This window comes from Manis pentadactyla, chromosome 1, assembly GCF_030020395.1.
Source record: "Manis pentadactyla isolate mManPen7 chromosome 1, mManPen7.hap1, whole genome shotgun sequence".
NCBI classification, from domain to species: domain Eukaryota; kingdom Metazoa; phylum Chordata; class Mammalia; order Pholidota; family Manidae; genus Manis; species Manis pentadactyla.
Genome location: NC_080019.1, coordinates 155586245 through 155613375, shown reverse-complemented (window position 1 = coordinate 155613375; position 27131 = coordinate 155586245). Strand labels below are relative to the sequence as shown.

At 46.1% G+C, this 27131-nt stretch overlaps 2 protein-coding genes across 3 annotated transcripts in view; one reads left to right on the top strand and one right to left on the bottom strand.

Annotated features, from left to right (window-relative positions):
- Positions 1-4970: 4970 nt before the first annotated feature.
- Positions 4971-25714, top strand: RIOX2 (ribosomal oxygenase 2). Its single transcript, XM_057501979.1, is given in 13 exon segments — positions 4971-5167; positions 5169-5397; positions 11760-11861; positions 12952-13092; positions 17299-17399; positions 20496-20619; positions 21393-21477; positions 21480-21530; positions 21533-21556; positions 23405-23489; positions 24789-24835; positions 24838-24864; positions 25169-25714. Coding segments are annotated over 13 exon segments (1377 nt in total). The 3' UTR covers positions 25333-25714.
- CRYBG3 (crystallin beta-gamma domain containing 3) overlaps positions 25539-27131 on the bottom strand; it is a 111078-nt gene continuing 109485 nt past the window's right edge. For both annotated transcript variants that reach the window (XM_036916564.2, XM_036916565.2), the window contains one exon: positions 25539-27104. In XM_036916564.2, the coding sequence (XP_036772459.2) occupies positions 27016-27104 (89 nt within the window). In that variant the 3' untranslated portion in view covers positions 25539-27015. The remainder of the gene's footprint in view (positions 27105-27131) is intronic.

Here is a 27131-nt window from a genome sequence, read left to right as displayed (position 1 = left end):
TTGTACAGTTTATTTCTAGTTTTATGCCTTTGTGGTCTGAAAAGTTGGTTGGTAGGATTTCAATCATTTGGAATTTTCTGAGGCTCTTTTTGTGGCCTAGTATGTGGTCTATTCTGGAGAATGTTCCATGTGCACTTGAGAAGAATGTATATCCCGCTGCTTTTGGATGTAGAGTTCTATAGATGTCTATTAGGTCCATCTGCTCTACTGTGTTGTTCAGTGCTTCCGTGTCCTTACTTATTTTCTGCCCGGTGGATCTATCCTTTGGGGTGAGTGGTGTGTTGAAGTCTCCTAGAATGAATGTATTGCAGTCTATATCCCCCTTTAGTTCTGTTAGTATTTGTTTCACATATGCTGGTGCTCCTGTGTTGGGTGCATATATATTTAGAATGGTTATATCCTCTTGTTTGACTGAGCCCTTTATCATTATGTAGTGTCCTTCTTTATCTCTTGTTACTTTCTTTGTTTTGAAGTCTATTTTGTCTGATATTAGTACTGCAACCCCTGATTTCTTCTCACTGTTGTTTGCTTGAAATATGTTTTTCCATCCCTTGACTTTTAGTCTGTACATGTCTTTGGGTTTAAGGTGAGTTTCTTCTAAGCAGCATATAGATGGGTCTTGCTTTTTTATCCATTCTGTTACTCTGTGTCTTTTGATTGGTGCATTCAACCCATTAACATTTAGGGTGACTATTGAAAGATATGTACTTATTGCCATTGCAGGCTTTAAATTCGTGGTTACCAAAGGTTCAAGGTTAGCCTCTTTAGTATCTTACTGCCTAACTTAGCTCGCTTATTGAGCTGTTATATACACTGTCTGGAGATTCTTTTCTTCTCTCCCTTCTTGTTCCTCCTCCTCGATTCTTCATATGTTGGGTGTTTTGTGCTGTGCTCCTTCTAGGAGTGCTCCCATCTAGAGCAGTCCATGTAAGATGTTCTGTAGAGGTGGTTTGTGGAAAGCAAATTCCCTCAGCTTTTGTTTGTCTGGGAATTGTTTAATCCCACCGTCATATTTGAATGATAGTCGTGCTGGATACAGTATCCTTGGTTCAAGGCCCTTCTGTTTCATTGTATTAAATATATCATGCCATTCTCTTCTGGCCTGTAGGGTTTCTGTTGAGAAATCTGACGTTAGCCTGATGGGTTTCCCTTTATAGGTGACCTTTTTCTCTCTAGCTGCCTTTAACACTCTTTCCTTGTCCTTGATCTTTGCCATTTTAATTATTATGTGTCTTGGTGTTGCCCTTCTTGGATCCTTTCTGTTGGGGGTTCTGTGTATTTCCGTGGTCTGTTTGATTACTTCCTCCCCCAGTGTGGGGAAGTTTTCAGCAATTATTTCTTCTAAGATACTTTCCATCTCTTTTCCTCTCTCTTCTTCTTCTGGGACCCCTATAATACGGATATTGTTCCTTTTAGATTGGTCACACAGTTCTCTTAATATTTTTTCATTCCTGGAGATCCTTTTGTCTCTCTCTATGTCAGCTTCTATGCGTTCCTGTTCTCTGGTTTCAATTCCATCAATGGCCTCTTGCATTCTATCTATTCTGCTTATAAACCCTTCCAGAGTTTGTTTCATTTCTGCGATCTCCTTTCTGGCATCTGTGATCTCCCTCCGGACTTTATCCCATTTCTCTTGCGCATTTCTCTGCATTTCTGTCAGCATGTTTATGATTCTTATTTTGAATTCTTTTTCAGGGAGACTGGTTAGGTCTGTCTCCTTCTCTGGTGTTGTCTCTGTGATCTTTGTCTGCCTGTAGCTTTGCCTTTTCATGTTGATAGGAATAGTCTGCAGAGCTGGGACGAGTGATGGCTGGAAGGACTTCCTTTCTTGTTGGTTTGTGGCCCTCCTCTCCTGGGAGAACAGCGACCTCTAGTGGCTTGTGCTGCGCAGCTGCGCGCAGACAGGGTTTCTGCTTCCTGCCCGGCTGCTATGGAGTTAATCTCCGCTGTTGCTGTGGGCGTGGCCTGGCTTGGGCAGCTACTCCAAAATGGTGGAGTCGCGTTGGAGCAGGAGCGGCTGGGAGGCTATTTATCTCCGTAAGGGGCCTCCCTGCTCCCTGCAGCCCAGGGGTTAGGGTGCCCAGAGATCCCGGATTCCCTACCTCTGGATTAAGTGACCCACCCTGCCTCTTTAAGACTTCCAAAAAGCACCCGCCAAAACAAAACAACGACCACCAAAAAAAAAAAGAAAAAAAACTTTTTAATTAAAAAAAAAAAAAAAATTTTTTTTAATTAAAAAAAAAGGTGGTCGCTCGTTTTTCTTTATTCTCCAGTGCCAGCCTCAGGCCTCTGCTCACCGGTCTTGCTGCCCTGTTTCCCTAGTATTGGGGTCCCTATCCCTTTAAGACTTTCAAAAAGCGCTCGCCAAAACAAAACAGCAAAAAAGCAAAAAAAAAAAAAAAAAAATGGTCGCACGCTTTTCTTATGTCCTCCGGCGCCCGGCCTCCAGTGCCCACTCACTGTTCTTGCTGCCCTTTTTTCGTAGTATCCAGGGCCCTGCACTCTGGCCCGGATGGCGGGGGCTGGGTGTTCGGCAGCCCTGTGCTCCGTCTCCCTCCCGCTCTGCCTATTCTTCTCTCGCCGGGAGTTGGGGGGAGGGGCGCTCGGCTCCCGCGGGGCCGGGGCTTGTATCTTACACCCTTCGCGAGGTGCTGGGTTCTCTCAGGTGCGGATGTGGTCTGGATATTGTCCTGTGTCCTCTGGTCTTTATTCTAGGAAGGGTTGTCTTTGTTATATTTTCATAGATATATGTTGTTTTGGGAGGAGATTTCCGCTGCTCTACTCACGCCGCCATCTTCTGCCCCTCTCCAATAGTTTTTTAAAAATTAAGTGTGAGCAATGTGTTGGGGGTCCTCAAGACCATCCCTGGGGTCATTGATTTGCTAGGACTTAAAGCTGATTTATTTTGGCCAAAGGAGGCCAAGCACTTAATTACTCCAGCAACTGATAGTGACACTTGTAAAACGTTGCCAACTAGAGAAGCTCATTAGACGCCCAGTGGTAGGGTTTTTATTGGGGGCTGACACATAGGAACCTTCTACCTGGCACATACCAAAATTCCAGTCTCCCAGAAGGAAAGCAGGTGTTCATTATAAACCCCAATGCTTGCACAAACAGTGTAGGCACAGTGAGTCACTCTTATCAGCTAATGGTGGTGAGAATGCTCCCAAAATCTCAGTGCCCAGATGTCCCCCATTTGCTGGGCTTTCAAAGATAGCAGGTACCTTTTTTTTTGCGCAAGCTGTATTCTTTACTGAGTCTATTTTCATATCTCCTTGTATTTTGTCATTGTTTCTGGGTTCCAAGTACTAGCAAATACTTCATCTCACTGAAGCTTTGATTCTTTAGTTGAGAAACCAAACTGCTCTGGAAAACTTAAAAGGAATAGGAAACATTTTCAGAAAATATGTGTCTCATTGATAACATGTCCTAAAACACTAAAATTTATTTTTTTCTAATCTTGAGCCCTTATCCCTTCCAGTGCAAAATTTATTATCAGTTTGTATTATTTTTCCACATGGTCCTGTGTTTCCCTACCAAAAGCGCTTGATCTGAGCTCTTTGTAGGTACAAAATTTAGAAGCTCAAATGAGGCCACTAGAGAGTTTTTATATTTGGGTGTTCTGTGTCCTAATTTGTGAGGTTTACATTTGGGTTGCCTTCTAAGTTGTTTCAATGTGTAATAAATACACTGTTCCAGGGTGCTTGCTTCCCAGGCTAGACCACTAATTTTTAGTCCACAAGCATAGCTGAAAATATAGTTTAGTTATGATGACAAAAGAGAAAACAGTGTTGTTGCAATTCTGATAGCTCAACAAAATAGAAAACCAAACTATCTATAGTCATTGGTCTCTGGGATAAGTTAGTTTTCACAAGAGAATTGGTTTGTAACCTGTTTTTTGGGAGGAAACAGGGGTGGGGAGAGTGCTTTAAAAATCTGCTGAAAGCAGTGGACCCCCAAAAAAATAAACTTTATAATTTTGCAGTTTTATGAAATTCATATAATTTGAATCACCATTCTTTAACCCCAGATGAAGGACACCTGGGATTCTAAGTATGACAGTAGTTGTGGTTTGGGGATAGTTGTGAGAAAGGCTTGGCAGTGCTTGGGAGTGTCACCCCTCTGGCAATTCAAGTGTGGTCTGGGGACGAGCAGCAGCTTTACCTGGGAGACTGTAGGAGACGCAGAACGTCAGCCCTGCCTGCACTCCAGCTGCGCAGGTGATGTGTGTGCACGTTGAAGTCGGAGAAGTTAGAGGCTAATGATACTGGTATTTTATTATGTCTTGTTTCAGTTGACAAGTTATAGCATTTTAAATATGGGATATAAATATCTTTAGCCTTCACTTCTCAGCCTCTAAATTGTTCTTTTTTTTTTTTTAATGTGGGAGGAGGGTTTCTGATAAAGTGGCAGTTTTCAGCAATAAGCTGAGATGTGAAGAGAGGAGGTTCAGGTAATTGAGGAAGCATCTGGAGCAGGCAGCTGCTTGCTCCAGCCAGCAGGTGACACCACCGGCCCAGGGCATGCTGGCTGCCCTGGGGAAGAGCAGTTGGGTGGGCCCCTGTGAGTCCTGCTCTAGTCAGGTGTTTGTAACTCATTAGATTGGGGACCTGCTGCTCACTAAAGCCACGGTCAGGATTTTCAACTTTGCTGTGTCAGTGGCCACAGGCTAAACTGTGAGTAGGAACTGCTGAGACAGTTAAATTATTTAATTTGGGGTAAATATACCTCCTAATAAACAAATTCCATGACAGGGTTTGCATAGGAGAAAAACATGCTTCCCTTTACATGAATATGTCATCTGAGTCATGTTTGAGGCTGAATCTCACCCTGGGAGAAGTGTCCCGTCCGGGAGGAAACGGCAGAGATGTGTGCATCCCACCCTGGCGCCCCGGGTAGCCTCACCGTTGTGTTTTGTTCTTCGGCCAGTTGGTGATTCTTTACTGCTTTGTCTTGAAGACAGAACGATCATGCGCAAGAGAGCACAGCCTGCAAGGAGTGGGAAGGAAGAGAGCTCTGTTCCCTGTATGCAGGTGAAGGTGCAGGCAGTGGGTGGGCCTTCGACTTTGAACTGCGACACCCCCAGTGGTCTCTTTGAAAGTTTAATTGTGCCCATCAAGACAGAGACTTTTTTCAAGGAATTCTGGGAGCAGAAGCCCCTTCTCTTTCAGAGATGACCCTGCCCTGGCCATGTATTACCGCCCACTGTTCAGGCTTTCTGAGGTGAAGAGTCTTTGCAGCTGGGTTATGTGCTATGGAAGAGACATAAACGTCTGCCAGTGTGACAGTGGAAAGAAGGTTTTAAATAGAGATGGCAAAGTGCACTTTCTTCAGCTGAGAAAAGATTTTGATCAGAAAAGGGCAACAATTCAGTTTCACCGACCTCAGAGATATAAGGTAAATAGGCTGTCCCCATTGCAGAATCCTCACGTATCAGCCCCAGGATGAACCTGAGGTTTGATGATGATTAGCCCCGTGCCAGTTTAAGAAGAGGTACCACCTGTTTAGTCTTTAAGTGCATTTCAAATTAGGAGATTCCATGTTATCTTTTGGCTAAACATAATCTCCCAAAACTCAAGATGGACATGGTTGGGTGCATGGAGCTTGTGGATAAAATGAGAGTTCCTGTGGCCAGGATTCTCACCTGGCCCTGGTTGACTAGCTCACTGCACACCTGTGGGCAATACATGGCTGCTGACTCTGTATAAAGAGCTCCACCCAGTGCTCTGGGTGTAACATGGTGTCAGGGCTGCAAGGCTGCAGGAGAGCAGAGCAAAGGCTGGAGTAGTGGCAGTACCCAGAACAGAGGCTCAGAGGATGGCTGTGCAGCATGGCTGTGTGGACAGAGAGGCCCAGAGGCAGAGACTGGCTTGCTGCATGCAAACTCGCTCTGAGTGAACGGGATTTTAGTGACTGACCTGCCACCTGGAAATAAAGTTGGGTATAACCCTTTCACCCCAAGAACGTTTTGCTGTCATTTTCTTTGGTCACAGTGAATCCATAGTGAACTTGCCCAGGGCTGAAACCCATTTGCAAGACAATTGGCATAGTTGGCAGGATTCATTGTTGACCAAGGAAAAAGACAGGCTGTCCTTATGGGAGGGGTGCTTCAGCGGGCTGCCCCCTGTGAATGGGGAGACAGTGGATCATCCCCCAATGGGTATGTGGTCCGAGGTGGCCTGCCTCCTAGAGGACTGGACCCTACCCCAGGACTAGAGGCAAGTGGAGGTGACACCTGAGGCAGTAGGGGTGGCTCTTGGTATAGTAAACAGATCCTTTGAGAAGCAGAGTGCCCAGGAGGCAGCTTCTTACAGTCTTAAAAAGGTCTACAGAGGTGACCCAAGAAATGGCAGCATGAGAACACGAGCTGCAAACTTCTGTGGATTCCCTGAGGAAGGAGATGGCACTGATGTGGGAGGAGACAGCATGAGGGCACTGGCAGCAAGGTACCATTGGAGATGAGATGGCAGTGCTGCCAGATGTTCTGAAGGAGAAAGAGGCCATCAAAGAAAAAAACTCCTGAGGGAAGCACAGGCGGAGGTGGCACAAGAACGTCAGCTGCGAAGCATTGAGCTGAAGGTAAGAGACCTTCTGAAGACTGAGCTGGCATTATTGCGAGGCACTGTAGCAGAGGAGGCACTTGGGGTAATGGAGAGAAAGTGCCATCAGCCCCAGAAATGGAGGAGCTGGAGAAGAATGAAGGGGTGGTGCCGGAGGCACTGGCCCCTCCTGTATTGAATGCATGATCAGTGGTTGTAAAGAAAATAAAGACCCAGCAGCTGCAAGTTCCCCAAGGAGAGGAGCAGTCCCCTCCCCAAGTCGTGGAGCACTCTATGGTCCTCCCCTATACTCAGGCTGAACTGGTGGCTGTGGGACTTAGGGGTGGATGGAATTGTTCTGTCAGGATCAGGGATGGGAAATCTGTCTTCCCTGACAGTGCAGCCTGCCTTGAGGCAGCGATTACAAAATGTGAGGTGATATGTACAGTAGCTGAAGCAACGAGAACCCAGAAAGAAATAAGACCTGTTACTCACAGGAGGAATTTGAGGGGCCCCATGAAGGTCACAAGGACCCAGATGTGGGTTGATTTGATACGGGCAGGAGTAGTTGGAGGGAAACTAGACGGGAAGCCAAATAGGATCTTACTGAAGCTATGGCAACAACTGAAACCAGTGCAGCAGTTCAAGCCATTAAGACCAAAGAGGCAGAGGTCAAAGACAGAGCCACAAGTTCGGCCTGTGCGTCTTCAAGACTTTTTGCTGGAGGGGCTGGAGAACAACGTTCAAGCTTCCTTGCACAGGGACCATTACAGAGGACTAAGGGCCCATAGACTGAGAGGAGAGAATCCTGGAGGGGTGGAGTGTGGATAAAATGAGAGTTCCTGTGGCCAGGATTCTCACCTGGCCCTGGTTGACTAGCTCACTGCACCCTGTGGGCAATACATGCTGCTGACTCTGTATAAAGAGCTCCACCCAGTGCTCTGGGCGCGACATGGTGGCAGAGCTGCAAGGCTGCGGGAGAGCAGAGCAGAGGCTGGAGTAGTGGCAGTGCCGAGGACAGAGGCCCAGAGGATGGCTGTGTGGGATGGCTGTGTGGACAGAGAGGCCCAGAAGACAGCTGTGCGGACAGAAGGGCCCAGAAGCAGAGACTGGCTTGCTGCATGCAGACTTGCTCTGAGTGAATGGGATTTTAGTGACTGACCTGCCACCTGGAAATAAAGTTGGGTATAACCCTTTCACTCTGAGACCATTTTGCTGTCATTTTCTTTGGTCACAGTGAATCCACAGTGAACTTATCCGGGGTTGAAACCCAGTGGCAAGACAGAGCTGCAAAAACTTAATTGTATTTTTATAAAGTTTATGAAAGTAACATTATACCTCCAGGAGCATGTTCTGGGGGCTAGCTTATGCTTTGGTATATGGTGGACATTTCTGTTTGGTGGATCCTGTCATCATAATTTAAGGCAGGTGATCATTTTCTTCCTGAAGTTGCCTCACTTTATTGCTCCCATCTACTTAATTAGAGGCTCCAGAGCCGTGACCAGATCATGTACCAGCTGCATGTTCAAGAAAGAGACTTTACCCTTATAAACAGCCACATGCATGGGTAGCATTGAGGGGCAGGGCCCTTGAAATGCTCCTGGGGAGGTACTCACAGGTGGAGGATAGCATTGGTTTTCAAATCTGAAAGATGGCTAACTATTTATTTATTCTACATTAGTGACTGACATTTGAGAAATAATTTGCCTTCTCTCTGCTCACTTTTTGCATTTATAAAGTACAGACTTAGGATGAACTAGTCTGCTTTAGAGAGGTTTGAGATCCTTGCATGCCAGGTGGTCCAGGACAACCAAGGGCCTGTTCTGAGTTTTAGTTTCATCTGCATTCAGAGATTCCCTGCTGTGACCCATGGCTGACTCACAATGGCAGCATGGGAGGAGAAGGAGAGCGGCTCATGAGGTTCCATAGTGAGGAGACCCGATTCTGGCTGTGTGGTAGCTCCTGGGACTTTGTTACTCGTTACCAGTGCTTCCCATGCCTGAACTTGGTTGCCTTGTTAGATCCCATTAGGCCTCATCTGATGAATGCCTTTCTCTTTAGCTTGCGTAAAGGATCCTGAAGCTGTTTGTATCTGGCTAAAGTATAAATACTCTCAGATTTTTCAGTACAAGTCCTGATTCCAGAAATTGTATCTCAGGCAATCATAAGAAGTTGAAATGTCCCTGAAATACCATCCTTTTGGCCCAATCACCTAAAGGAATTTATAAGTCCTTGCCAGACCAAGTCATGATTTGAATTCAGAAAATATGGACATCGTGGTGCTTCTCTCTGAGCTAGTGCTTGACTACCTGGTTAGGAGCAGCACTTTGTAAAAGAGTAGGTGTTAGACATCTTAGAACTATGAATGTAAAAGATCTGTGGGGTTGATTACGCATATTTTGGGCACAACCAGCAGAAAGTTATTTGGCATATGTAGTCCTCTGTGGCTGTCATTTCTGTATTTTAGAACCACTGTGGGCTTTTTTCAGCTCATCTGCTTAAGCCCTGCACATCCCTCCTCTCCTTTCTCCCCAGTTCCAGGTGGCCAAGAATATTTCCTTTGGCCATGTTTATTAAAGCTGGAAGGATGAGCTTTCTGAATCTAAACTCAGCCCCCAAGCTAGATTAGGATGCACCCTGTTTTTATTTTTCTTTCCACCACCAGTACTGAGAGACCAGCAATCTGTAGGAGGTCACAGTCTTACACTGGAAGCTGGGTTCTAAATACTGCATTCTGAAGAAGTTTGGTCTTGTGTGTGCTTAGGAAAGGCATGTTAATATCATGACAGAAAAAGTCTAGAGGCACTTCACGACTGGCCAGGTTGAGGGACTGTTTGAGTGACCACAGCGCCTGTTAACTGGCTTCAGCGCACAGTCTGTTATTCTAGTTAGTCTGGAATTGAGTGAGGAGGTAACCAGAGGATTGTTCCCCACCTGCATTGGGGAATCCATAGATCAGAAGTCCAGGGGAGTTTCTCAGATACTTACACATGTATCAGTTTGGATTCTGTGGCTGAGTCAGTGGAGAGGAGGTTTTCCCCAGCCAAGAGAGAAGCTCCCACCTTCCTTTTTTCATTGTTCTGAGTCCTTTTGATTTGCACTTCCTGCATGATTAGTGATGCCAAGTACCTTTCCATGTGTTTGTTGGCCATCTGTATATCATCTTTGGAAAAAGGTCTGTTGAGATCCTCTGCCCAGTTTTTAATTGGATTGGTTCTTTTTTTTGCTGTTATGTATGAGTTCTCCAGACAGTTGGGAGTCATGAGTTAAAGGAGAAGACAGACTTGAGGAGCTTTGTTTGTGCTTAAGTTTAACATTTCGGTGAAGCAATTATACTTGTACGCTGCTTTGCAATTTAAGTAGGTTTGAAGATAAGTTGTTGTTTGTTGTCCTCAACAGTGGGAGTCTTCATGTTACAAAGTAAGGAAGTAAAGTCACCTAGCTTGTAACTAAACCTGGACTGAGGTGGTTTGACTCCAGTTCTCTTTCTAGTAGGCTGTGCTTGGCAGGCTCAGAGGCGGAAGGTCCAGGAGAAATGAAAATAAATGAACAATTGAAAGGATTTTCAATAACCTTGAACAAGAAAAGAGACATGGAGAATACCCAAGTGCTGGAGTTGGGAAGCATAAACTCACCCTGTGGTCCTCAGATGCTCTTCAGGCCATCAGGGAGAGAACCAGAAGCCCTGATTCTCTAGTGGTTCCAGCTACCACAGGAATCTGACTACACAGGTCCTGCTGGCCGCTCCCTGGTATGAATCAGGCTCCTTGGGAGCTGCCTAGACACCATTAAATTATTCTTCATGTGTTAAGCAGAACCCCTGAGATCTGTAACTGGAGTGGCCCACTGGTCTTTATGAAGATGTCTCTCCAGACTTTTTCATACTGATCCAATTCCATCCCGCATGATGTTTTTAATAATGTGGATCCTTTTCTGTCCACTGGTGGGATTGATTCCAAAGCTGTGGTCATTGGTTTATTCAGCAAATATTTTTAATATGTTTAGTGTTGCCTACATGCCAGGCACTGTACATTAATCTGCTTGAAACTTGGGGCTCTTTAGTGTCCTTTGTAAGTGACTTGTATTTTCTGTAAGATAATTCTTTAAGGGGAACATAGAGTTGTGGGGACAGGACCCTGGAGCCAGTTGCCTGGATTTCAATCCTGGCTCCATCATTTGTTAGCTGGGTGCTCTCATGCCTCAGTTTCCCCACCTGTAAACTGGAGACAGTGATAGTACCCACCTTGGGAGGCAGGGCATGGGAGGGCTGTGGAACTCATGCACGTAAAGCATTTAGGACGCGTGCCCAGTGCATAGAAGGGCTGATGTCCACGTGTCCTAACTGCCACCTCACCGCCTCTCGCCTGCCTTGAGAAAAGGAGGTTTCTTTGTCTCTTGCAGGAATAGGTGGCTCTTCTTTAGGCCCCTCGGTCTGACTTAAGCCCTGGAGAGCTACTGAGTGAGTGGGGAGAGGGAACAGACCCTGCCCTGGGCCTCCTGCTTTGCATGCTTTTCCCAAGTTATCATTTCTGCTCCCGTTGCTTTAAATATCAGTTTCATGCAGGCAATTCCCAAATGTAAATCTCTATCCCTTATGTCTTGCCAGAACTTCAGACTTAGCCAGAAACATACTTAAAAACATTTCCCTGTGGAGGTCTTATCAGCTCAAACTTCACATTTCTGGTGTGGAACTCTTCTTTTTCTCCCTGAAAGCTTGGTCTTTTGCAGGCCTTTCCTGTTTCAGTTTGTGGAACTGGCAGCTAATGCATCGCCCCAGTGTTTCCTGACCCCCCATCCCGTGCCCCTTTGTGTCTAGTCCTCAGCAGGCCCTCCTGGTGCCACCTCTAGGGTGCTCTCCAGTCTTCTGCTTTCTCTGTTGCCCTCTGGCCATTTCTTCCCTGGGCCGCTGCTTTAGTAGCTTCCCCACTGATCTCTTTACACAGTTCATTCTCCCCACAGTAGTCAGAGTGAGCTTTCTATAGTGTCCGCTGGGCTGTGTCCTTGTCCTGCCTAGAATCCGTCGTGGCTCCCTGTGGCTGCCTGGCCAGATCTCCTGGGTAGCTGCCCACGTCTTCGGGGCTCTGCACTAGTTTGGAAGATTCTTGAGGGCAGAAATATTGGCTCTTTCATTGAATCTGGCATAAGGACATACACATCTTATTTCTAATACACTGTTCACTTCTTCTCTACACCTTTCCACTTTTTTCTCCTTTCTTAAAGGATGAGCTTTGGAGGACCCAGGAGAAGCTGGAGTGCCACTTTGGCCCCTTGGCTGGCTCGAGTGTGTACCTGACCCCACAGGTACCTTATGATGATGTTGAGGTAAGAGAAGAAAATCGCTCAGCTCTGGGAAGCAGGAGTTGCTGGGAGCCCAGGATGGGCCAGGGAACCGAGTCAGTTCAGCTCTTGGGCCACGTCCATCCACTCTTGCTGCGCCATCTCCGGAGACCTTGACCTCACAGAGACGTTGGACCAAGGTGAACCCCCCCAAACCGGCTTCCTTCTCCTCCTCAAAGGGGAGAGACTGTTTCCAGCCTTATGTGGAGCCACACATTCCTCTGAAACAGGTATTTATGGAATTTATCTACAGAAAAATGTGATGAGTTTTTCTTTAGTTTCACAATGTATGGCCTTTAATAAGGTGAGGGCACAAGTACTCTTTGCATCTGCTATTATTTTATCCTTTTTCTCTAGCTGCCAAAAATAGATAATTTTTTTCTGTTTGTGAAAATCTTGGGGCAACTTGAATGAAGGTCATGGTTTCACTTAAGCCCTGGCACCTTGACAAGTGTTGATTTCACTCTCATGTGGCTGCCAAAAATTGTTAACTCTTTGGCTTAGGTATTTCATGGTTTTATTTTTGTACTAATACAAGGTGAGAACAAATAGTTATTGGTAAAAAGACCTTTTTTTTACTAGGTCCTTTGAGAGCAATTTGATATCAATACATTTTCCAAAAGTTGGTTTTTTTAAGTATTTTTTGCAGAGCATTAAAATACCTTTGGCTGAATGAAGACTAAAAAATTCAAAGTTTTCCTATTTGCCAAGGATTATATTTAGGATTTTAGACATTCTGTAATATCTGAAACTTGGCTTTCCCATCAGAGATTATGGGCATTCAGCTGTCTGATAGAAGGTTTAAAGGAATGAGATAGTGGGATATAGAGGACTCAGCAGGGCTTTATTAAAGTGAAAGGGGTGGATCAGGGGTTCATGATCACCTGTTTTAAAAGTGAGAACCAGTACTGGCAGGTTTAAGTGTGGCATGAAATACATTTCTGATCATACATTTTTATTTTTTATCTGAAACTTACAATTCATCTCAGCCCTTGGTGGGAGATATTCTAGAAGTACTCTGCCTGTTGAGTCGTCGGGAAGCTCTCTGACATTCCTGGGTGCTGTGGCTCTGCAGGTTCCTGCCCTGCAGTTGCAGGGGGAGGAACACTGGTGTCTCCGCCAGCCCACTGTGCCTTTGGTGCAGGAGTACAGCGTGGAGGCTGAGGGCAGGATCGGGTGCCCCGCGCACGAGTTCACAGTGAAGGGATGTGGCTCTGTCCTGGGCGCCGCCCCTAGGCAAGTCCACGCTTGAGGATTAGTGTTTATGTAACATTCTCGCAGGAGTGCATCCCAGAGTGTCTCATTCCAGTGAGCACGAACTGCTTCTCAAGGATGGACTGGTAAAAGTGAGCTGAGGAAGCACTAAGTTCATCTAGTAATCTGTCTCTAAGTACGATCCAAGTGCAACAGGAGTGAGTCACGGACTCCCTGACTTCTGTGGAGTAAAGTGGAAGTCTGGCCCTGGGGCAGCTTCATCAGAGCTGACGCGGTGTCAGCCCTGGGCTATAGGCTGCTTAAGGCCGAGCATAGCCAGGGACCTCTCTGGACTTTTTGTTGGTAAAATTCCAGTCTGGCCCATTTGCCCCCTGATTGTGTAGCAGATTCTCTCTGCACTTCCCAGCCTTCCCCCCTGCATTTAGTCACCAGAAGAACAGTAACTGTGAAAAGTCTTGAGGCGTCTTCCGCCAGGACGCCCGGCGGCCTGTGTGTGCTTGATGGTTAGTGCTGTGCTGCATAGGAGGTCTGTCGCTGAGCAGTTAGCCTGGATGGGGTCATAGCCAGGCCCCAGTAGGTGGGGTGCTTGAAAAAGCAAGCTCAGAGGGATAGCTCCACAATTAAACTTTAAACTTTGTCCTACAAAACAATTCCGTTTCCTTCAGTGGCAAGAATATAGCAGTGCAAACCATTCAACAAATTCTGCCAACCTGATGTACTTGCATACAGTTTTTGTTTTTGTATTTTTTGTGTCTTGAAGTTATAATTAAAGTCTAATTTTAGTGTCTTGTTGGCCTCTTGATTATAAAATCTTTGCCTGACTGCCAGTAACTGAGGGAAACAATCTCCCTTTTTAGGATGTGTACCTACATTCCAGGAGACTTAAAGACAACAATAATGGTACCTTTATTTTTTATGCTCTTGGTCAATAAACTGCCCATGGACCAAAAATATGGCCTCCTGCCTGTTTAATAAAGTTCACTGGAACACAGCCACATCCATCCGATGTGTACCATCTAGGGCCATGTTCATGGTGCGCTGGCCATCAGCTAGTCACCACAGAGACCATGTGGCCCACAAACCACAAAGTTACTAGCTGGTCCTTCACAGGAAGGGTTTGCCAAACTCTGCTCTTGGCAAAGCATGTTATTTAGGGTCTTAGTTGATTATTTTTCAGCCAAAGCTGAAGCCATCCATGGTCTCTGGTGCAAGGGCTGAGTTACCTAGGCAACGGGCTCCTTGCCCGGCCTGGGAGGGTCAGACTTCATGGTGCTCCTCAGGTGTAGGCGGTGTGGGTACTTTGGAGGAGGTGGAGCTAAGCCCATCCCGGTTGCAGTTCATTAAGAGGAGCCCTGAGTCTCCTGAAAGAGAGAGGCAGCAGTGTCCATCGAGGTTCTCCAAGTTGTATGTCTGTGTACACATGCGTTTTTTAGTCAGTGAAACTCTTCAGATGAAATCTTGCATAAGCGCCCAATATACGAAACAGAAAAGCTGAAGGACTCTGGGTGTGGTGGGCATGGAGGGTAGATGAGAGGCCGCAGCCCTTCTCACCCTTATTCCTGCTCACTCCAGTGGCTGCCAAGCCTGAGGTCTCAGGGTGAAGACCACCCTGTATTGGCAACCTGGGTTTAAATACAGCTGCTGCCACTCAGGATCTACACGTCCTTGGGCAAGTTTGTCTCAGTTTCTTTTCTATTAAAATGGAGATCACAGTATTTACCTTGTAGGTTATAAGAATTAGAAAATAAAACTTTGCCTCCTTTACAGTGAAATTCCTTGGGTGAGATGGCTATATGGCAGTGTATTGCTGCTTATCAAATTACAAATTAACACAAAATCCGTGGCTTAAGACAACATCAATGTATTAATTGTCTGCAGTTCAGAAGCCCACAAGGTGTCTCACTAGGCTGAAATCAAGGTGTCAGCGGGCTGCGTCCCTTCTGGTCTCTCTAGGGGGGATTCCCTGTCCTTGCCTGTCCAGCTTCCAGGGGCCGCCCCTTCCTCCATCTCACAGTGGACAACAAACACGGAGCCTAGTTTTTCTCATGCTGCCATCCCTGGTTCTCTCTTCCCATACCCTCTTCCACTTTGACAGATCTTGTGATTACATACTGGTCCTACCTGGATAATCCAGAATACTCTCCCCATCAACAACCTTAATTCACCTTGTCCATGAAACCTAGATATGCCCAGGTGCCAGGGACTAGGACATAGACGTCGTCTCCCCTGCTCTCGGGAGCCCCTCCCGGCAGGCTTTCATCCCCGCCATTCTTCCAGAACCATGTTCCCAGGGACCTTCACTCTGTCAAGTTCAGTGGTCAACTCTGAGCACTCCCATAGTCCGCCTGTCGGCAGTGTTGAACAGCTGGCCACTCCCACTTCTTCCTGGGGAACCCCCTCCCATTCTCTTGCCAGCTGGGTGACTGTCCCATTCATCCTCCTTTGCAGTTTGTCCTCGGTCTTCCCACCTCTGAAAGTCAGGTCTCCAGGCTCCTTTCCTGGACTTCTCTGCTCAGTCCACACCCACTCCCCAGGTTTTAAATATTCTTTGTACTGATGTATTTTAAATGCTGTGTTATCTCTCTGGTCCACGTCTCTAAACTCTCAATTCATATCTAGCTGTCTACTGAATGTCTGCATTGAACTCTTGGACATGATTCATACAAAAGCCTCTTCTCTGGTATCCCCTTTGCAGACTTTTCTGAAGTGACCTACAATGATCCATTTGGGATCCTGTGAGCCCTTTGCCCAGATCCCAGTGACTTTCTATTAAACCCAGAAATGAAAGCCAAAGTCCCTAAAACAGTCCAGAGGCCCTGTAATCTGGCCCCTCTGCTGCCTTGCACCTCCCCTCCAGTCATTTCCACCCTCACTCATGACTCTCCTGCCGCATTGGCCAACACAGTGCTCCTCAGAAGTGCCCAGCACACTTCCGACTCTGCACCTTTGCACTTGCTCTTCCCTCTGCCAGGAATCCTTTCTCCCCAGTCATCACACGGCTGACTCACTCTTTTCCTGAACTCTCTGCTGATGTGCTCCAGGCACCCACATCTGTCAGCAGCATCCCCTGGCCTGCCTCTACTGATTTGTCTTCACTGCATTCACCACCACTTGCCATTATTTTATTGTGTTATTTTTGCTCTGTTGCCCCTGAGGATGTCTTCATTGTATCTGTCATCTCTTCTCCCTTCTCAAATGTTTGTCTTCTTTTCTGGAATATACTACAAAAGGGCAGGTCTTTGTCCAGGGCCCTGACCCCAGTGCATGGTACCTGGCATGGGGAGGGTGAGGAAGGACTAACCGGATGTTTGTGGAATAAAAGAATGAATGAATGGATGAATCATACATGTGGGGCCTCCTTCCGAGGGCTGGCTCAGAGATGCTTAGCAAATGGTAGCTGTAGTTACAACTAAAGCATTATTTACTTGAAGTGTTTCATTTCCCTGTTTGGTATCATTTAGGCAAATGAGTGAGCCCCCAAGGTAGCCCTTGTGAACATATATAATTGAATATTGTTTCTGGTCTTAAGGAAAGCCTGAACTTAGAGCTGCTTTAGTCTGATATTTCCTGAGCTCTCCTGCCAGGCCCTGTGCTCGTTCACCAGGGAGCCAGGCCGCCGCCATGGTCGCCAAGGGGAGATAAGCGGGCCTCAGGTTCCCTCTTCTCTCCTTAGGCAACTGCTGTGTGGGATGCATTTTTGTCTGGGTGGGACTAGGAGGAGGTAGGTCAGGGTAGGAGTGATTTGGGGAGAATATTTCTGCCCACTGGCTTGGGAAAGAACTAGGACCAGGTGGAGGAGGTTCGCCTGCCCAAGAAAGTGGTCTTTACTTATGTCTGGTTTTTAGGTTCAAGTGAAGGGTTTTGGGGAGTGTCGTCATTCATCCAAACATTGATGGAACCTTTGTTGCACATCAGGCACACTGAGAGTCCAGGCTCCAGGGCATACACACGAGTGTAACTGGCCTCAGCTTGTGATGAAGGACGTGGCTACAGCCACGCAAGCCTCCCCAGGACTGCGGCTCACAGTGACGGGCCCACAGACGCAGTGAAGCCAGATGGGCAGGACGCCACAGGAGCCTGGTGTACAGAGTGCCTCTTGAATCACCAGGCGGAGGTTTCTAGAATGAAGACCTGAAACTCAAAGCCTATGTTGATCTCTTTAAAACAGAGAGGCCTGAGCAGGTATTTTCAATTTTTCTTCCTTTAGCCCAGGGATTTGCTATATTTTCCAAGAAGGACCATTCATCGAGTGGATGCTCCCCCAGGGTTGGCCCACTCTGCTTGCCTGACCGTCAGCACCTACCAGAACAAGTAAGCGCTGCGCCCAGCCCAGCAGCCAGTCATGGCCATGGCCGCCCCGCCCTGCGGGCTGGAGCATGTTGGCCTCTCCTCACCTGGTTACTCTGCTCTAGGGGTGGCTTCAGACTCCCTTGGCCTTCTGTCCTTGCCACTGTGGGCTTCCTCCTGGAACATCACGAACCTGGGTCTGTGTAAACACTGCGAGTTGCCCAAGTAAATGTCCCCTTGGTTTGGGAAGAAAGCACCGTAGCTGCAGGAGTGGTGATATGTTACTGACCCAAGGCCGGGCTCGTTGTCTCTCTAAAAAAATTTTTATGGTAATATTTATAACACAGAATGCACCAATTTAGCCATTTTAAGTGTGCCATTTGGTGACATACATTCATTCACACTGGTGTGTGGCCATCATTACTATTTCCAAAATATTTTCATCACCCCAAACAGAAACTCCATATCCACTGAAGCCTTGGGTCACCAAGGTTCCCACTTTGCCCAGTTGGTGAGTTACAGTAGGAAGGGCGTCTAGAATGGGTGGCCTAAAAGCGCATGTGCCATATATACCACTGCAGTGAAACCACATTCTGTCCGGGAGTGCCCGGCATGGGCAGGGCTGGGCGGCGGTGCTCGTGGTTTCCCAGTTGCCATGACCTTGCTGGTCCAGTCCCAAAGACACCATCATTGGGTCCCTCAGCACACGGCACCAGGCCCTGAGCTGCAGGCATTGTCCTGAAGGGGCTTTGGGGTCGGAGGTGGTGGTAGGAGGGGAGACAGGCATGAAGACAGTTTCCAAACTGTGAGGCATCCATCCTGGGTCTGCAGGGCAGACCCTTGGAGCGTGGAGGGGTGCACTTAGTGAAGCTGGGGCGCCAGAGGCATGGCACCCAAGCGGAGTGAGACTGCGAGGATGAGTGAGTAGAGGTGGGTCAGAAGGTCAGAGAAGGAGAGGACATTCCAGTCCCAAGGGGCAGCAAGTCCCCTCCTACCTTCAAAGCCAGAACTTGCAAAACAAGTTAGTAAGCATACCTCTGCTTCCTCATCTGGCTTTTCTGTGTGAAGTGAAGCCCTGTGTTTATGAGGCTTCCTGGAGGAACTGGCTGGAGCCTGGCCCAAAGTCAGCGCTATCCTTGCCCATGAGTTGAAGGCCAAAGCCTGTTTTATGCTTCCGTTGTGAAGAATGCCCTGTCACCATGGCTAGGCAGGCTCCTTGCACAGCGAGGGATGGCGAGTCGCCGAGGCCAGTGCAAGAAGGGCAGGGGCAGTTGAGGGAGTGGGTCGTGGGAACTGGAGAAGGGTCAGGCGTCAGGGAGGCTGGAACCAGTTCCTTCTGGATCCAGGCAGCCCTGGCCCTTGGCAGCCACATGGTGTGGCCCTGTGAACAGCTGTGTGTCTTCCAGTGCCTGCCACTAACGTACTCAGCTCCCATCTCCTCTTCTAATTCCCTTTTGCATTTCACTATTGCCACCAACTGGTTTTCTAACAACTGGGTTTTGAACCCTTGTTTTCCTTTGTCATCTTCTTTACTCATAACATTGGCTCATCATAAGCCACCACCAGTTATCCCTGACTTCCTCTGTGTCACTAACCTGTTTGATTTTACTTCTGCTAAGCTCTTTCCCAGTCCCGAGAGTGGAGGACTGGTAGGCCATGTCTTCTCCCTCAGCTGGGCCCAGAGAGCGGGCTGTCACTGACATTGCCTGCCTAGGCTGGGGATGGTGCCCTGCCTGATGTGCCCAGACCAGATTCTGCCTGCGTCTTACTGGTGGTGCTGGAGGTAGGACAGGACCCCAGAGACATCCCTGTGTTGGTCCTGGTGATCCTTAAGGCACTGTGGCAGGGTGAGGATTTGGGGGCCTTTCCTAGTACCTCTCAGGGGTGGCATTGCTGGGGACATTTGGGGCCTGCCATGTGGGTCAGCAGCAGGCTGATTTGTCTATTTTACCAAAGTGAACCCATCAACATGTATGACTCCCAAATTTTGGAAAGGTCCCAGGTCCACTCTGACTTTTAGAGGAGCACGGAGCACTGCATAACTGCGATTCCTTGGTGGCCCCTAGCTGCGTGACTTGCATATCTGATCCTGCTGAGGGGTTTAGTGAGATGGAGACGTGCAGTCAGAGATGTGAGGTTGGCTGTAACACTGAGCTGCAGAGCGGTGAGGTCTCCCCGTGGTGGGTGTCTTGAGAAGGTGCTGCTTATGTGTCTCTTGCCCTCCTCTGCCACTTTTCCAGAAGGGAAGCATAAAAGTGTTAATTTTGCTTACTGGGTGAGAAGCAAAAGCCATACTGTGAATTTCCATTTTGCACATAGCCAGAAGTTTGAAATCCACTGGCGACATAGAGGAAATCTTTGAACAGCTCAGAAATGTTTAAAGAGAGCAGCCCCACAGAGTGTGTTGCTCCCAGTGGCACACATTTAGGAGCAAGCCAATTCTGAATGCCCCAGAGGAAAGCAAAGGTAATTGGATACTGACATTCATCCCTAGATGTTATTTTCAGACACTGGCTTTTACCTTCTACTTTCCTAAAACCATTGCGAGAGTTTACCAAGTTGCAAAATCAATTGCTTTGAAATTGCCGATGTTAGATATTTTACTGAGGAACAGTGCCCCTCTTTTAAAGGGGACAAAGGAAAATGCAAGTGTAACTAACTGTTCAGATAACTACATAATCCAGGGATCTTGCTGTTACGTTACCCTAAATGTATTTCTTTTGGAAGCTTTTTGCACATAACATTTTTTTCAGATCCTATAAGATTGAGTGTTAAAATTTCCTACAAAGCTCTCCTCGTAGACACTTGTGTTATAGTTGAAAACATTTCAAAAAATGGTCCCTTAAACTTCCTACTTTCTGACAGTATATGATTTATTCTGTGGTATCTTTTAAGAGAAATCATAAATAAAGCCCATTTTCCCCACCCTTAGCTTTCCAGGAAAGGCAATGGGGAGGGAGAAAAGCAGTGTGATTGCCGAAGGGCTCAAGTTTTTATGCTGAGTCATGTCATTAACTGAATTCAGAATGCCCGGCTGGGGTCATAGCTTTGGGCTTTACTAGTAATCGGTGTTTTATTATATTCCGTGTGCCTTCACTGTGTTCTTGGCACACGGTCCAATTCATGGGGAAACTTCCTGTTGGGCACCATCTCAGGGCTTGTATTTGACACTGCCAAGGAGGGTGTGGCTCCCCGGGTCGGTGTGTGGCCACGGCTGCTGGTGCTGAGGAGCACGGGGCAGGTGAGAGGGGGGGGCCAGTGCACCCGGGGAGTGGGCAGCGAGGCTGTGACCTCCCTCCCCTGGACACCAGCGCCTCCTTCCCACACGAGCCAGCCTTGTCTCTTCCTGTGCTGAGTGGCTGAGCTGAGTGTTTGCAGAGTGAACAGAGTGCTGCGCATGTGTGACCCAAAGAGCTGAAGGTGTGTAAATGGCCCTCTGTACACTTTGTGGTGGCAGGAGTGGGTGCTGTGGGCATGTTGGTTATGAATAAATGGTTGAATAGGTAAGGTGGCTGGAAGGGTGGATTCACACATGTTAGTTAGGAGCGGCCTACGGGAGCCTGGCCTTGGCGTACTCCCGGCTCTCCTGTCTGTGCATGTCTGATGTTTGAAGCAGTAGCATGGTAGGCCTGGTTTTGAGAAGACGGAATTTGTGCTGAGTTGAGCAAAGGTCTCTGGCTCTGTCTGAAGCAGTTACCTTAGGACAGTGCCTTGCTTTCCAAAAGGTGAATCTGAGACTGCACCGTATTTCCAGGGGCCCCTTTTTCCAGGCAAAACCCTGAAAATTGACCTTCTTTTTGCAAACAAAGGGCAGTTTAAAATGAACAGTGGTTATAAGGCAATAGGAGGATATTCTGAGGCCCTGATCAGCCCCAACTCCTCTGCCCACTGGGAGGGACACGGGCCTGCGAGTGAGCCGGGTGGCGGTGCTCTGCAGATTCCCGTGGAGACTGGGACCTGGGCCATCAGCTCTACTGGAGTCCCGGCCAGGGCTCACTTCTGTGTTTCTAGTAGGTGGAAACTGCAGCTGCTGCAACAAGATCAAGCAGCTTTCTGAGAACCCTTGCAGACCGGCTGGGGAGCACCAAAGTGCTGCTTTCTTCGACATGAAGAAGGACTTCGTTATGAAGAGGCCCCCACCCAACGTCGTGGGGTTAGAGCAGAGCTTTCAACGCCAGGCAGAGTCTGTTCCCTTCTTCTAGGCGGCTATGGGATGACGTGGAACATTTGGGGGCTCTTCTGGGCGGGCTCCATTTTGAGCAGATGGAAAGTAGAAGTATTTTAGAATTAACGTGGACTTAGATCTCTATTGTGTGCTATGATTGGACAAGACACGCCGCTACCTTTAGCATCCTGCATATCAAAGGTCATTTGCAAAGAACTTGCATCCCAGCATGATGGAGAATAAGAAGAGCCCTGTGATTTTGGGTGAGAAATAAGTGCATTATGGGCACTCTGGTATTCGTCATCTTAAACTTCTCCAGAAGTTTTAAGAACATCGAAATAATCTTGTTGGAATTAACTCAGGGATGGGTAAAATGTTGCCGTTAGCAAGTGAAATACAACAACGCTCAAGGTTGTCACTGACCTTCCCCACATCACAGATGAAGGCTGCAAATGACATAACACTTCTGGAAGGATGGCGATACCCATGCCCTGTAGCTGAGAGCACTCCTGTAGTTAGACAAAGCTGCGTTTATTGATCGTGTTTCAACGGGAAGACCACACCATTGGGAACTGGGGGGCATCTCAGTAAAAGGACATTGGAAAGGATTCACAGGATTTAGGATTGAGTTGGGTGCTTTTCAGGATTAAGGGAGCTGGGCTTTGCTGTGGATTGGATGCTGTCAGGAAGTAGGAATTTTGTGACTGGGGCTCTTGTAAATCTTAACAGGAGGAATTAAATGAGACTACAGTTGTAATTAGTAAAGCACTGCAGTCTCTTAGATTAGCCATCATCACACGGACATTTGGCTGTTTTTGTGGTTTGGACAGGTGGTCTCACTTTTGCCTGAGTTCTGACGTGATTTTGCAGTGGGCTTGTTTCTGTCTTGCTCTCCCAGTCACAGCCCTGTTGACGTTGGTGTTCTGTGACACTGCCTTTGTTCAACAGCATACCGGGACACAGATGCGAGTACCAGGCCAGCTCTTGGGATGTTTTTCTTTCTGAGTAGGGTTTGAGAATATTCTTTTCACTAACTTCTAAAAAACCTTTAGTCACCAGGTGAGAGCCAATGAAATAGTCAACCTACAAGGTCCCTTCTAACATTGATTCTATGTACATTTTTATTGTCATCTTTGAGGGAATTTGCACCTATTCAAAGTAGCAAATTTTTATTAGCACACATTTTAATCTTTAGCATAACAGTTTTCTGAGTATCAGCTTATGGCCCCCAATATCTAAAGCTTTCCTTGTCTTAGCTGTTATATTCAATAAGGTGTGATCCTCCAGATTCTTTCCCTAACCAGATGAGCCAGTTAGGCTCATCTGTAGTGGCTCCTTTCTTATGAAGCTAAATCCAGTCTGGAAAAGAAAACTTCTGTGAATTACGTGGCTTTTACCTGACACTGTCCTTAGCCTACAGAGATGGGATTTTGCCGTGATCATGCACCCAGTAAGTCATGGGGAGGTGCATTTTGAACCCAGGTGGTCCTTCTGAAATCCACACGCAGAGCACGTAGCTAGAGGATAGGAACCAGAGAGGGGAGTGTTCTGTGCCTGCCTCTGTTGGGGCGGCTACTGGGTTTTTGTGGTATCGTTTGTATGTTTCATGTACTTGCTAACTTCTCTCGTCCTTTATCTGTGATGTGTCTGTCTTCACTATGAGGACATGAACTACGCTATTACTGTGAATGTCAGGGTGAGCCGATATTTGGGTTGGAGAGGGCACCCTGTGTTTAGAATTGCCTGCAAATTGTTAGTAAATGTGTCTCTTAAATAGTTGCTCCTGCAAAAAAAGTTGGAACCTGCTGGTTTCCTCTTTTGAAGGCTGGCTTTCTCTCTCTTTGGAAGAAGGGTCTTCTAGGTAGACAGATGCCATGGCTGGACAGCATAGTGAGACTGCAATTTAAAGACCATATTGTGCTCACAGTAGGGTCAGATCAGGATCAGTCTGTGAGTATGCCCAGGGGAGAGGTTTCCTCTCAGGGCATTTCCATCACAGGCCTCATGTCACCAGGCTAACAGGTGGCCACCACCCTTCTCCTTGATAATCCATATATTCTCATAGCTCAGTGCCATGCTTTTGTTCAGAAAATTCCCAGATCTTACTGTTTGAGTTCCAGTTTCCTGCCTGTTGGGCCTTTGGGGGCTTGCCCACATCCCCCTGATTCAGGCCATGGTGCCTATACTTGGACAGCTGCACAGTCTGTTCATGCCTCCATCTTAGGCCCTCTCCCATCCTATACACTGCAGATCTGTCTTTATATGTGGTTTTGTTGATGTTCTTTAAAAATCTCTTATTCTATAGATCATGGAGAAAAATATCTGCATTGCATAAACTTGCCACCTGCAGCTCCCCAAACTGGCTGATACAAGAATCAACTTTTAAGAAATTATAAATTCCCGGGCTTCATCTCCTCTGGGTTTGAGCCTCTGCATTTATGATTAAAGCTCCCTGTACAATCCTTAGGACCTATGTCCTGTGGCTTCACCCTGTTCCTCCTAATCAGCTGTCTGAGGATTTACTCCATGAATGATCAGAGGGAGAGTTGGGGACCCCTAGACGTCTCCATAGCTAGATTGTTCAGCCATCAGGGCCAGACCTAGAGAGGATTAGATTACTATTATATATAACCTCAAAAGTACATACTCCCACATGCCCCTATTTTTAAAAACCATGGTTACTTTGATAACCAACCAATGTGAGAGGTGATGAGGAATTTTTGAAGCTTCTGGAAGAGATGATTAACTGCACTGTGCAGGGTGGTTGGAAAGGGAAGCAGAGACTAGTTGGGAGGTTACTGCACTGGAATGAAAGTTTTTATAGATCACATAGCTGGTAATATTTTGCTGCATGATGTTCACAAATTGCTGATTTATATATGAGTATCAAATTTTGTTGCCCAAAAAAAAGTATGGGTGAAGTTAAATGAAACTTGAATGTTTCAATGATAAGTTGATATATCAACCAAGTTTCTGCTCCACCAGGTGCAGTTTCATATTTGACTTGACTATTTGCTACATATAAATAGTAATCTGTGAGGACTATAATGATATATATAATGATGTGTGTGTGTACATAAACACCATAACATTTTACCAAAAGAATTCTTTATAATGTTCAATAAATTTCACTTAAGCATCAAGGCTTTATGATTTTTCTTGGAATTAACCTGTATTCTAGAAAAACCCTCCTAGCTATTAGTCCTCAAAGATTGATGAATTCTTAACCCCTGCTTTTTTAAAAGGATGAAATTCAAAATGGTTTACCTTTATCATTCCTTAAAGAACAAGAGACACACATGATGGCGAATGAGGAAACAGGTTTGTCCCAACCGAAAATACGTCTTTCCTGTGGTTTGGTGGTAGCTGGGAAGTGTTATATCGGAATTATGGGTAATGTGCTTTTTTAGGACTGCAGTGTGGATTTAACATTTCACACAATTGACAGAGTCCTTGCATGGGGATGATTAGAATTTCTTACTAAATTAGAATGCATTCATTGTGTCTAAGTTTTCATATGGGAGTTGCAATTTACATAAACTATAATTAGATATGCTGTATTGACAATCATGGAAGTTTTTGGAGAAAACACTTAAGTGGCATTTTCATGACTAGTTTCTCCTTTTTCAGGCTCATGGACTTTGCTTTCCTTTATCACCGGTGGATTCACCAAAGCAAATTTGAAACAGTTCAGTTGTTTCTGTCAAGGACCTGAGACTTACTGGAGATGAGGAAAAGTAAAGTCGGGTGTTATCCCTCTGGACAGAATGTTTAATCCAGATAGTCTAGTGCTTTTACAGAGATCCAATGTCTGTTATTCCACATACGTATGGAAAACAAAGATTTGTGTGCTAGGGAGTCCCTATTGCTTTCAGCCACGAGACTGGGGAGAAGAATGGTTATAACCAGTTTTCCTTACCTGTGTATCTAATAACCCAACAGTGGCGCATGGAAAAAGAACAGCAAATTAGGTGTCCCAGAAAGTGACAGAATGATACTTTTGAGAAGTTTATTTAATCCAGTGTGGTAGAAAAGGCACAATTCCAATAAATGTGTCATTTTAAATATCATTACCTGGCTTTGTTCTCTTTGGAAGAAACAGCTTCTTTAAAGAGCCTTATTGGCTCTAGGAAAATTTTAAGCAATTAAAACAAAAATTAACTTGTTTTTTTATAATAAAAATATACATACCTTTGCATATACACCCCTTCCCACCCCCCGTTAAAGTTACCCCTATAACATAAGTTTCATTAAATTATATTGCCACATGAGAGGCACTCACATCTGGGGACAAAAGGGAGCTTTACAGATGCTGCTTAAAAGATGACAAAAAAGCCTGAGATTGAAGGAAAAAACACCTAATAATATATACATGGAAAGATCAAGTCTCTCTAAAAAATAATACAGTGGGTCTTTTTGAGTTTAAACAATTCACTGTCATTTTACATTCTAAAGTGCATAGAGGTTGATATTTTAAAAATATCACTGGAGAATTTAACTTTTCTATATAAAAATAGAGCAAATGTGGCGCCACTTTCTGGCAAAAGTTTGGGAACAATGATTGTGAATTGTACAGTTGAAGGTGGTTGTTTACACCTGAAGCTAAGTCAAAGATGACATCCTACCTGATTTTGCTTAAATGAAGGCTACTTAAAATGGGTGTGAAAAACTTGAATTTTGTCATTTATAAATACTATTTGGTTTTTATTTGAACATTTGAAATTTTCTTTTACTTTAGGCAAAGAAAAATGGACTATTCTTATACATAGGTAACACAATCTCATAAACATGTCTTGAGGGCAGGTCAGTCAACCACTGGTCAGAGGCTCTTTGTTTATAAAGTGCAAGGATAGCCACAGGTTATATTTTAGTTTGAAGGCCTGAGCAAAGACTGGCCCATAGGAAATACTCCAGTATTTGAGTCTTTTTCCTAACAAAGCAGGGGTCCCTCCCTGGGGTCAGTTGTAAGTATGAATACCTATGGTGCTTCAGTTGCAGAAGTCTCAAGAGAGAGAACCTTTAAGGCTTAGCTAATACAGCAGCTTAGCAGGGAGGTTTATTCAGTATGTTTTCAGATAGTGCTAAAAGAATTCCTCTTTTTGCAGAAGTATGGCTTAGCCCAAAGGAATTTGTTTCCCTGGCCTTGCCTCTCACAGGCCGACCGTGTCTACTAGTGCCCTGGGATGACTATCAGCAACAGGACACGTGCTTGGGAGAGAGAGAAAAACAGACTTCAAGAAACTTGTTCACCAGAGCTGGAGATCATGCAAGAATAGAACCTTTCCCAGAAACCAAAACGTATTCTTCACAGAACAATGAATCATTGGGAAGACTATTTTGAGCTTTTCTGTGGTGAAGGGAAAGAAGGTCATTCTGCTCAGTGATCGAGGAGCATGAGCACAAGCAGCTTCCTTTCCTCAGGACATGAGGCTCCTTCTTCCTTTGCTCTTGTTAGAGATGGTACAGAGTGTCTCACAAGATTTCAATATCCCATTTCTGTGTTTCTTCTTCCTCCAGGGGCTGATTTACAATTACATGTGTCTTGTCATAATAATTTCCTCCTAAAATAGAAATTTCCAAGAAAAGAT